The sequence below is a fragment of the Epinephelus moara genome, chromosome 17, assembly GCF_006386435.1.
Source record: "Epinephelus moara isolate mb chromosome 17, YSFRI_EMoa_1.0, whole genome shotgun sequence".
Classification (NCBI taxonomy): Eukaryota; Metazoa; Chordata; class Actinopteri; order Perciformes; family Serranidae; genus Epinephelus; species Epinephelus moara.
The window spans coordinates 33,855,828-33,867,794 of NC_065522.1; the positions used below are offsets into that span (position 1 = coordinate 33,855,828).

General features: G+C 45.2%; 3 protein-coding genes across 6 annotated transcripts in view; 2 read left to right on the plus strand and 1 right to left on the minus strand.

Annotated features, from left to right (window-relative positions):
- LOC126403898 (phosphatidylinositol 4,5-bisphosphate 3-kinase catalytic subunit alpha isoform-like) overlaps window positions 1-11,967 on the plus strand; it is a 102,493-nt gene that overhangs the window by 28,454 nt on the left and 62,072 nt on the right. The gene's annotated exons all lie outside the window — the stretch shown is intronic.
- Window positions 151-11,463, plus strand: LOC126404645 (eukaryotic translation initiation factor 4E type 2-like). Its single transcript, XM_050068025.1, has 7 exons — window positions 151-169; window positions 264-376; window positions 5,260-5,394; window positions 5,581-5,685; window positions 7,283-7,435; window positions 8,490-8,626; window positions 11,255-11,463. Exons 1-7 carry the CDS (start codon window positions 151-153, stop codon window positions 11,292-11,294), a joined length of 702 nt encoding a protein of 233 aa, XP_049923982.1. The 3' UTR covers window positions 11,295-11,463.
- Window positions 2,769-5,231, minus strand: LOC126403972 (uncharacterized). 4 transcript variants are annotated; one of them, XM_050066882.1, is made up of 4 exons: window positions 5,084-5,131; window positions 4,914-4,941; window positions 4,732-4,789; window positions 2,774-4,591 (listed from the first exon to the last, which is right to left on the minus strand). In XM_050066882.1, the coding sequence occupies exon 4, from the start codon at window positions 4,352-4,354 to the stop codon at window positions 3,251-3,253; it is 1,104 nt and encodes a 367-aa protein (XP_049922839.1). In that variant the 5' UTR covers window positions 4,355-4,591; window positions 4,732-4,789; window positions 4,914-4,941; window positions 5,084-5,131; the 3' UTR covers window positions 2,774-3,250. The 4 variants fall into 4 exon arrangements, with proteins under 4 accessions (XP_049922840.1, XP_049922839.1, XP_049922838.1 ...); XM_050066883.1 differs by having other exon boundaries at window positions 2,769-3,357; window positions 3,612-5,231; XM_050066881.1 differs by lacking the exons at window positions 4,732-4,789; window positions 4,914-4,941 and having other exon boundaries at window positions 2,774-4,543; window positions 5,046-5,229.

Below are 11,967 nucleotides of genomic sequence, written 5' to 3' on the forward strand. Positions count from 1 at the left end.
CTGACAGTAGTGTTTATATCTGTAGTTTATAAAGCACCGGCAGTATTAATACACAGAGGTCAGCGCTGACACGTTGACGTGTCACGTAAAGACCGACTAATTTGTTATCATTGTGGCCTGTGAGAAACTTGTTTACCTGTCCACCAGGAGATGGCATCACCTTGTCCAGGTGCTGCTGCTTTCACCTGTTCCACCTTCATAACTTTATTAACAAGAAACAGAGACAACAGAGGAGACAGATTGATCAGCTGATGACCTCACAGACACTTCCTGTTTTTGTTTCAGTCCAGAAGAGGAGGAGGACCACCAAGAGACAGTCTGTCACCATGACAACAGTGACGGGACCAACAATAACAACAATAATAACCGACGCAAGGTGAGACTTCCTGTCCGTCCGTCTGTCTGTCCCTCTGTCTCTCCGTCTGTCCCTCTTTCTGTCCGTCTGTCTGTCTCTCTGTCTGTCCCTCTGTCTGTCTGTCTCTCCATCTCTCTGTCTGTCCCTCTGTCTGTCTGTCCATCCATCTATCTGTCTGTCTCTCCGTCTTTCTCTCTGTCTCTCTGTCTGTCTGTCTGTCTATCCGTCTCTCTGTCTGTCTGTCTATCCGTCTCTCTGTCTGTCTGTCTATTCGTCTCTCTGTCTGTCCCTCTGTCTGACTGTCTGTCTGTCTGTCTGCAGGACTTGACATCAGGTCTCGTCCATTTGTACAGGACGAGTGTATGTTTTGTCCAGTAGGGTCCGTCTCATCAGACAGCTTAAAAGTCCAAACTAGAGCTGCACCCTGAAAGTCGGAGACTCGTGTCGTCAGTCGGAGACTCGTCAGTCGGAGACTCGTCAGTCGGAGACTTGTCAGTCGAAGACTCGTGTTGTCAGTCGGAGACTTGTCAGTCGAAGACTCGTGTCGTCAGTCGGAGACTTATGTCAGTCGGAGACTCGTCAGTCGAAGACTCGTGTCGTCAGTCGGAGACTTGTCAGTTGGCGACTTGTCAGTCGAAGACTCGTGTCGTCAGTCAGAGACTCGTCAGTCGGAGACTCGTCAGTCGAAGACTCGTGTCGTCAGTCGGAGACTTGTCAGTTGGTGACTTGTCAGTCGGAGACTCGTCAGTCGGAGACTTATGTCTTCAGTTGGAGACTTGTGTCTCCAGTTGAGTCAGATCTCTTCAGGTCAGTCATTGGTTTTATTTTTAGCCGGCGTGCTGTGCTGTGAACTTCAGGGACGTTTTGGTCTCCAGACTTTGATGCAGAGTGAGCGCTCTGTCACGGTCACATAACTCTGGGGTACAGACGGACGCGACGCAGAGATCACAGGGATCACAGGGATCACAGGGATCACAGAGTCTTCATACGATGCAGTCTTTGACTTCCTGTTTGATTTCTGGTGTCAGGAGGAAAAAAAAGTTGCACATTCGTCGTTAGCGCCATTAGCTTGTTTTAAATGTTACATGAATGCGGTGGTCTCACTGAACATCCTGCTGAGTGTCGTTCAAACTTTAAAACTTCATCACAGAAAAAAATCTAAGTGTTGAATATTCGTATTGATCAGCCAGATCTGACCATTTATCCACTGTGTGTGATGTCATATATGACACCAGCAGCACTGGCAGCTGTGTAGCTGAAACACGTGTGTTTCTGTTCATTTGGCCACATTAAAGACGGAAAAAAATTCTAGTTTGGAGAACGTGAGACAGTGGTCTCCTGTCCTCTGTCAGATAATGTCCCGCTCTAGTTTGGAGTTCTCTGTCAGATAATGTCCGGCTCTAGTTTGGAGAATGTGAGACAGTGGTTCCGCTCAAGTTTGGAGTTCTCTGTCAGATAATGTCCGGCTCTAGTTTGGAGAATGTGAGACAGTGGTTCCGCTCTAGTTTGGAGTTCTCTGTCAGATAATGTCCCGCTCTAGTTTGGAGTTCTCTGTCAGATAATGTCCCGCTCTAGTTTGGAGAAAGTGAGACATTGGTCTCCTGTCCTCTGTCAGATAATGTCCCGCTCTAGTTATTACATATATTTGAGTTATCTACAAGTTTATTGTACTGTTTGTCATCTACTCGCTTTCAAATGTCCGCCACGGACATTTACACAATGTCACGGATGAACATGGGTAAATGCATGAAAAAAAATCATCACATATCACCTCTGATAATGGTTTATTCATTTAAGAACACATTGTGCTCGTTTAGCACACTATTTCGTGTAGTTTTTATCTGCTGGAGGTCGCGTAGGGGAGCGTAGCGCGACAAAAATAGAAGAGCCGCGTAAAATAGAGAGTTGACGCGCGACAGACGGTGGTTGCCGTGCCGCTCCCGTTGCCGGTGCAGCCGCTGTAATTGATTAACGGGGGCGAGCTGCTACGGGATTTGCGCTGCAGTTAACATTACTAACAGCGTGAGTTAATGTCTCTGCACATGTTGAGCTTCCAGCTATGTTAATACAGACACAGGCTAATATAACATGATGAGTTAGAGTTGTTCGGACCACTTTTGGACTTGTTTGCCCACATATTTGTACCGAGAGGTGGATCCGTTCTGCTACTACGTCTGCTTCTTCTTCATCTTCTTCTTCTTCTTCTGGTGGACCAGGTGCATTAAGTACGTCTTTACGATGCATACCGCCACCTATTGCACCGGAATTGTAACGACAAGCTACATTCATAGACAGCGAGTCCCATTATAATGTGTTTATGAGCGAGGTCGAACAGGAGTCCCATTATAATGTGTTTATGAGCGAGGTCGAACAGGTTGTGCCAAAAGCAGAAAAATCTATATGTGGCGGAGATAATTTATACGTGGTGCACCGCCACAGATAAATGAATGTATGGGAAACACTGCAGTGGTCTCCTGTCCTCTGTCAGATAATGTCCCGCTCTAGTTTGGAGAAAGTGAGACAGTGGTCTCCTGTCCTCTGTCAGATAATGTCCCGCTCTAGTTTGGAGTCCTCTGTCAGATAATGTCCCGCTCTAGTTTGGAGAAAGTGAGACATTTCTTATTTCTGTCTCCACTGCCTCCATCTTTGTTCTGATGAGCTTCCTGCCTGATGGCACTGACTCAGACCTCTGCTGACCTCAGCAGGAAACAAACCTCTGATAAACAGATGATTTTATTATTCAGGACCAAAAGTTGGATTAAAATGTGTTTATGTAATATTAATAATGTTTAATGGAAGATAAATCCATGGTGTCTGAATAGAGACTGTATCACCATGTTTAATATCACTGCTGTGATGATGTTTCCCCACCTCTAACAGACAGAGAGATGGAGACTATGACGGAGCTGTAGATGACAGGGTGGAGACGGTGACGGAGCTGTAGAGAACAGGGTGGAGACGGTGATGGAGTTGTAGAGGACAGGGTGGAGACGGTGACGGAGCTGTAGAAGACAGGGTGGAGACGATGACGAAGCTATAGAGAACAGGGTGGAGACGGTGACGGAGCTGTAGAAGACAGGGTGGAGACGGTGACGGAGCTGTAGAGAACAGGGTGGAGACGGTGACGGAGCTGTAGAGGACAGGGTGGAGACGGTGACGGACCTGTAGAGAACAACGTGGAGACAGTGACGGAGCTGTAGAGGACAGGGTGGAGACTGACAGAGCTGTAGAGGACAGGGTGGAGACGGTGACGGACCTGTAGAGGACAGGGTGGAGATGGTGACGGACCTGTAGAGAACAACGTGGAGACTGACGGAGCTGTAGAGAACAATGTGGAGACAGTGACAGAGCTATAAAGAACAACGTGGAGACGGTGACAGAGCTGTAGAGGACAGGGTGGAGACAGTGACAGAGCTGTAGAGAACAACGTGGAGACGGTGACAGAGCTGTAGAGGACAGGGTGGAGACGGTGACGGAGCTGTAGAGAACAGGGTGGAGACTGACGGAGCTGTAGAGGACAAGGTGGAGACGGTGACAGAGCTGTAGAGAACAGGGTGGAGACGGTGACGGAGCTGTAGAGAACAGGGTGGAGACTGACGGGGCTGTAGAAGACAGGGTGGAGACGGTGACGGAGCTGTAGAGGACAAGGTGGAGACTGACGGAGCTGTAGAGAACAGGGTGGAGACGGTGACGGAGCTGTAGAGGACAAGGTGGAGACGGTGACGGAGCTGTAGAGAACAGGGTGGAGACGGTGACGGAGCTGTAGAGAACAGGGTGGAGACTGACGGAGCTGTAGAGGACAGGGTGGAGACGGTGACAGAGCTGTAGAGAACAGGGTGGAGACGGTGACGGAGCTGTAGAGGACAGGGTGGAGCTCTGCTCTGAGACACAGATGGGAGACGATGTTTTTACACTATCAGGGTCGTCAGACATGTTTGTGTTTAAACCTGTGAAAAATGACGTTTCATTATGACAGCAGAAACTGTGGGTCAGTGACATCACACATTAATGAATTCATTCATTCATTCATTCATTCATTCATTCATTCATTCAGTTAACTACTGACGGACTGTGATCAACTGACTCCATCTCCTTTGTCTGTGCTTGTACCTGTGTGTACCTGTGTGTACCTGTCTGTGTGTACCTGTCTGTCTGTACCTGTCTGTACCTGTGTGTACCTGTCTGTACCTGTCTGTGTGTACCTGTCTGTCTCTGTCTGTGTGTACCTGTCTGTACCTGTGTGTACCTGTCTGTGTGTACCTGTCTGTCTCTGTCTGTGTGTACCTGTCTGTCTGTACCTGTCTGTACCTGTGTGTACCTGTCTGTGTGTACCTGTCTGTCTCTGTCTGTCTGTACCTGTCTGTACCTGTGTGTACCTGTCTGTGTGTACCTGTCTGTCTCTGTCTGTGTGTACCTGTCTGTACCTGTGTGTACCTGTCTGTGTGTACCTGTCTGTCTCTGTCTGTGTGTACCTGTCTGTCTGTACCTGTCTGTACCTGTGTGTACCTGTCTGTGTGTACCTGTCTGTCTCTGTCTGTCTGTACCTGTCTGTGTGTACCTGTCTGTCTCTGTCTGTGTGTACCTGTCTGTACCTTTCTATCTGTACCTATCTGTACCTTTCTGTCCTTGTCTGTACCTGTCTTTACCTGTCTGTACCTGTCTGTACCTGTGTGTACCTGTCTGTGTGTACCTGTCTGTGTGTACCTGTCTGTACCTTTCTATCTGTACCTATCTGTACCTTTCTGTCCTTGTCTGTACCTGTCTTTACCTGTCTGTACCTGTCTGTGTGTACCTGTCTGTGTGTACCTGGCTATCTGTACCTATCTGTACCTTTCTGTCCTTGTCTGTACCTGTCTTTACCTGTCTGTACCTGTCTGTACCTGTCTGCGCCTGTCTGTGTGCAGGCGGTGTGTCCAGGTGTAGGTGAACACCCCCTCCAATATAACTACACCTTCTGGTACAGCAGAAGAACTCCAAGTCGTCCTGCAAGTTCTCAGAGCTACGAACAAAACATCCGACAGATCGGCTCAGTGGCATCGGTACACACACACACACACACACACAGGTGTCTTTAGGTGCAGGTGACATCATATCTTCAGTGTCTGATCATCATCATCACCACCTTCATCAGCTGTGTGTGTGTGTGTGTGTGTGTGTGTGTGTGTGTGGGTGTGGGTGTGTGTGTGTGTGTGTGTGTGTGCGCGCGCGCACGCGCGCGTGTTCAGGTGGAGCAGTTCTGGAGGTTCTACAGTCACCTGGTGAGACCAGGTGATCTGAGCGGACACAGTGACTTCCACCTGTTCAAGGAAGGAATCAAACCCATGTGGGAGGTAACACCACCCTGTACTTTAGTTACACTGCAACAGCACCCTGTACTGTACTGTGGTTACACTGTAGCACCATCCTGTACTGTACTGTAGTTACACTGTAACACCATCCTGTACTGTACTGTGGTTACACTGTAACACCACCCTGTACTGTGGTTACACTGTAACACCATCCTGTACTGTACTGTGGTTACACTGTAACACCACCCTGTACTTTAGTTACACTGTAACACCACCCTGTACTGTGGTTACACTGTAACACCACCCTGTACTGTAGTTACACTGTAACACCACCCTGTACTGTGGTTACACTGTAACACCACCCTGTACTGTGGTTACACTGTAACACCACCCTGTACTGTACTGTAGTTACACTATAACAGAACCCTGTACTGTGGTTACACTGTAACACCACCCTGTACTGTACTGTGGTTACACTGTAACACCACCCTGTACTGTGGTTACACTGTAACACCACCCTGTACTGCCCTGTACTGTGGTTACACTGTAACACCACCCTGTACTGTGGTTAAACTGTAACAGCACCCTGTACTGTGGTTACACTGTAACAGCACCCTGTACTGTACTGTAGTTACACTGTAGCACCACCCTGTACTGTACTGTAGTTACACTGTAGCACCACCCTGTACTGTGGTTACACTGTAGCACCACCCTGTACTGTACTGTAGTTACACTGTAACACCACCCTGTACTGTACTGTAGTTACACTCTAACACCACCCTGTACTGTGGTTACACTGTAACACCACCCTGTACTGTACTGTAATTACACTGTAACAGCACCCTGTATTGTGGTTACACTGTAACACCACCCTGTACTGTACTGTAGTTACACTGTAACACCACCCTGTACTGTACTGTAGTTACACTCTAACACCACCCTGTACTGTGGTTACACTGTAACACCACCCTGTACTGTACTGTAATTACACTGTAACAGCACCCTGTATTGTGGTTACACCGTAACACCACCCTGTACTGTACTGTAGTTACACTGTAACACCACCATGTACTGTGGTTACACTGTAACAGCACCCTGTACTGTACTGTAATTACACTGTAACAGCACCCTGTATTGTACTGTGGTTACACTGTAACACCACCCTGTACTGTAGATTTACTGTAACACCACCCTGTACTGTAGATTTACTGTTGATATACAGTAGTTATATATATATTTTTTTTAAAGATTTTTTTGGGCATTTTTAAGCCTGTAATTGATAGGACAGATAAGCGTGAAGGGGGGACAGAGAGGGGGAGTGACATGTAGCAAAGGGCCACATGCTGGAGTCGAACCCTGGCCGCTGCGGCAACAACCTTGTACATGGGGCGCCTGCTCTCCCACTAATCCACCGACGCCCCAGTAGTTATAGTTTTGATATACTGTACTTATACTTTTGATATACTGTTGATATACTGTAGTTATACTGTAGTCATACTATAGTTACACTATTGATACTGATACTGTTGATGCTGTTGATTTGTTTATCCTCTGAAGTTGTATTGACATCGTAATCACTTGTCCTGTCCTTGCCCCCCCCCACCCACCACCACCACCACCACCACCACCACCACCCCAGGATGACTCTAACCGCAGTGGGGGGAAGTGGATCATTCGTCTTCGTAAAGGTTTGGCCAGTCGGTTTTGGGAGAACATCATACTGGCCATGTTGGGTGAACAGTTCATGGTGGGAGAGGAGATCTGTGGAGCTGTGGTCTCTATACGCTTTCAGGTACTTCTGTTACTTCTGTACTATTACTGCAGTAGAACCACTGCAGAACTATTGCTGTGATATTGCAGTGGTACTGCAGAACTACTGATGTGGTACTGCATAACTACTGCTGTAATAATGCAGAAAGACCACAGAACTACTGCAGTACGACCGCACTGACAGTCTGCTGCATTTGATTTATGAGTTACTGGGTGTTTCTCAAAGTCAAGGAAGGATCCTCAAACGGCCGAATTTGGAGGATGCTACGTCATATACCCACGGAAGGACTGTTCCAATGTCAAGGATCCTTCTGAGTTTCACGAAGGACTGAGTCCTTCTCTCAGAGAAATTCCAAGGATGCATCTGTGGATCCTCTGCAGGTTTAAAATCCCCACAATGCACACGATTTGCTGGAAGTGAGGGTGGGGCCTCTTCAATGAAACCTGCGCCAGTGGAGCTCAGCAGGATTTAGATTAATATGTCATTTATTTGGATTCATGTCTCCACCAGGTTTTATCAGACAGAAACCTTATCATTTACACTTTCCAATGTGTCCGCTGTCACATAATTACATTTATTAAATAACGTGATTTAGATAAAACATAAAAGTTTTAAATGAATCATTCACAGCAGAGATGGAGCACTAAGTGTGTGGTGACACAGAAAATATGGATCACTGTGAAATGACAGTGATTCTGTGTGTGAGTCTGTGTTCATACTGTTAATGATCATTTAGAACCTTCTTAGCTGTTGTGTTTACTTCATTACTCCACTTACTCTTAAATACGATCCAAAAATATATTCTCCCTAAAGGTCACGTGACTCTGACAATACTGATTTGTTCAAACTGTCCAACAACATTAGAGAGTGATAATATGATCACAGTAACTGAAACCTCCTTGACTTTGAGAAACACCCACTGTGAAGGTCTGTCCAGGAACTGGTTCAGGAATACAAACTGACATACTCTGAGAACCTGTCTGTCCCTTCCTGTCCATCTCTACCTGTCTGTCCCTTCCTGTCTTTCTCTACCTGCCTAACTCTACCTGTCTGTCTCTACCTGTCTCCATATCAGGAAGACATCTTGTCCATCTGGAACAAAACGTCCAATGACCAAATGACAACGTCCAGAATCAGAGACACTTTAAGACGAGTCCTGAACCTTCCAGCCAACACCATCATGGAGTACAAGACCCACAACGACAGTCTCAGGTACTACAACTGCTACGACTACTGTTACTAATACTGCTACTAATACTGCTGCTACTGCTACTACTGCTACGACTACTGTTACTAATACCGCTACTACTGCTACTACTGCTACGACTACTGATAATAATACTGCTACTACTGCTGCTACTACTACTACTACTGCTACTGCTACGACTACTGTTACTAATACTAATACTACTACTGCTACTACTGCTACGACTACTGATACTAATACTGCTACTACTGCTGCTACTGCTACTACTACTGCTACTGCTACGACTACTGTTACTAATACTAATACTACTACTGCTACTACTGCTACGACTACTGTTACTAATACTGCTACTACTACTACTGCTACGACTACTGTTACTAATACTGCTACTACTTCTACTGCTACTACTGCTACGACTGCTGTTACTAATATCGCTACTACTACTACTACTGCCACTACTGCTACGACTACTGTTACTCATACTGCTACTACTACTACTACTGCTATGACTACTGTTACTGCTAATGTTACTACCACTGCTACTACTACTACTGCTACTGTTACTACCACTGCTACTATTGCTACTACTACTGCTACGACTACTGTTACTACTGCTACTGTTACTACCACTGCTACTACTACTGCTACTGCTACTGTTACTACCACTGCTACTGCTGATACTACTGCTACTACTACTGTTACTGCTGTTACTGCTAAGTACTGCTACTGCTACTATTACTGCTACTACTGCTAAGTACTGCTACTGCTGCTACTGCTACTACTACTGTTACTGCTACTGCTGCTGCCACTGCTGCTACTGCTGCTACTGCTACTACTACTGCTACTGCTGCTGCCACTGCTGCTACTGCTACTACTGCTACTGCTGCTACTCCTACTACTACTGCTAATTATTAATTCATGCTTTATCCTGCATGGATAGTAAGCAAACAGCATTTAGCGCAGCTAGTGTTACTAGTGGGCATTTTGGCTCTTACCAGTAGTACTAGTAAGGTCCAAAATGTGCTTCTAGTATAACTAGTAACCATTTTGGCTCTTAACTGGTGTAACTAGTTAACATTTTGGCTCCTACTAGTAGTACAACTGGATATTTTGGCTCTTGCTAGTGTTACTAGTAATCATTTTGGCTCTTAACTGGTGTAACTAGTGAACATTTTGGCTCCTACTAGTAGTACTAGTGGATATTTTGGCTCTTGCTAGTGTATCTAGTAAGCATTTTGAGCTTTCCTAGTTAACTAGTTAACCGGCTCAACTAGTACAGCTTTTGTCCAAACTAAAACTGTCACTAGTTGCTGGAAAAGCGTAACTAGTACGAGGTTTTGTTCAACTAGTACGGCAAAATGGCGAACTAGTTCAACAAAATGTCCAACTAATGCTGTCAAAGACTGAACTAGTTGAGGACACTTTCGTTTGATATCAAGGATATCTAATTAATGCTCAAAGGGCTTTCCATAGCATTGCTACTCTTATTGCTGCTGCTACTGCTGCTACCACTACTATTGCTACTACTGCTGTTACTACTACTACTACTGCTACTGCTACTACTGCTGTTACTACTACTACTACTGCTACTACTGTTAATACGACTACCTTTATCCCTTCAGAACCATGATCTTGAAGGAACCTGTAACATGTCAGAACCATGATCTGTGAGGAACCTTTATCATGTCAGAACCATGATCTGAGGAACTTAAATCATGTCAGAACCATGATCTATGACGAACTTTTATCATGTCAGAACCATGATCTGTGAGGAACCTTTATCATGTCAGAACCATGATCTGAGGAACTTAAATCATGTCAGAACCATGATCTGTGAGGAACCTTTATCCTGTCAGAACCATGATCTGAGGAACTTTAATCATGTCAGGACCATGATCTGGGAGGAACCTTAATCATCTCAGAACCATGATCTGTCAGGAACCTTAACCATGTCACAACCATGATCTATGAGGAACCTTTATCATGTCAGAACCATGATCTGTGAGGAACCTTTATCCTGAAAAATGTCAAAAGAGCTCCAACACTTGTGGTATGGAAAAGAAACTTTATTGACCGACGCGTTTCGGCTTGTGGCCTTCATCAGGGTCATCTACCTCAAGGAACCTTTATCCTGTCAGAACCATGACCTAAGGAACCTTTATCATGTAAGAACCATGATCTGAGGAACTTTAATCATGTCAGAACCATGATCTGTGAGGAACTTTAATCATGTCAGAACCATGGTCTGTGAGGAACCTTAATCATCTCAGAACCATGATCTGTGAGGAACCTTAATCATCTCAGAACCATGATCTGTCAGGAACCTTAACCATGTCACAACCATGATCTATGAGGAACCTTTATCATGTTAGAACCATGATCGGTCGGGGACCTTTATCATGTCAGAACCATGATCTGAGGAACTCTTATCATGTCAGAACCATGATCTTTGAGGAACCTTTATCCTGTCAGAACCATGATCTGTGAGGAACCTTAATCATGTCAGAACCATGATCTGTGAGGAACCTTTATCATGTCAGAACCATGATCTGTGAGGAACCTTTATCATGTGAGGACCTGTAGAACCAGAAATTGACCTTCATGTTAACAGTTTTCCTCTGTGTATGTTTCAGGGACAACTCGAGTTTCAGAAACACAAAGATCTCCCTCTGAAGACAAACATTATCTCCTGTCAGGATGCAGATCACCATGGTTACACTCTGCTCTGTCAATGGCCATGGGAGGGTTTTTTTTGTGTGTGTGTGTGTGTGTGTGTGTGTGTGTGTGTGTGTGTGTGTGTGTGTGTTTTTGATCGTGGACCAATAAACTGAACTGGACTGAAGTTGTTTGTTTTATTGTTTCAAACATCGATTGATTAGTGATCAGATCGTTTTATTTAAATCCAACCTGTTCAGTATAAACCAGTATAACCAGTATAAACCAGTATATACTTGTATAAACCAGTATAACCGGTATATACTTGTATAAACCAGTATAACCAGTATATACCTGTATAAATGGGAAAAAACAGTATATAAATCAGTATAACCAGTATATACCTGTATGAACCAGTATAACCAGTATCTATCAATCAATCAATTTTATTTATAAAGCCCAATATCACAAATCACAATTTGCCTCACAGGGCTTTACAGCATACGACATCCCTCTGTCCTTATGACCCTCACAGCTGATCAGGAAGAACTCCCCAAAAAACCCTTTAATGGGGAAAAAAAAACGGTAGAAACCTCAGGAAGAGCAACTGAGGAGGGATCCCTCTTCCAGGACGGACAGACGTGCAATAGATGTCGTACAGAACAGATCAACATGATAAATTAACAGTAAT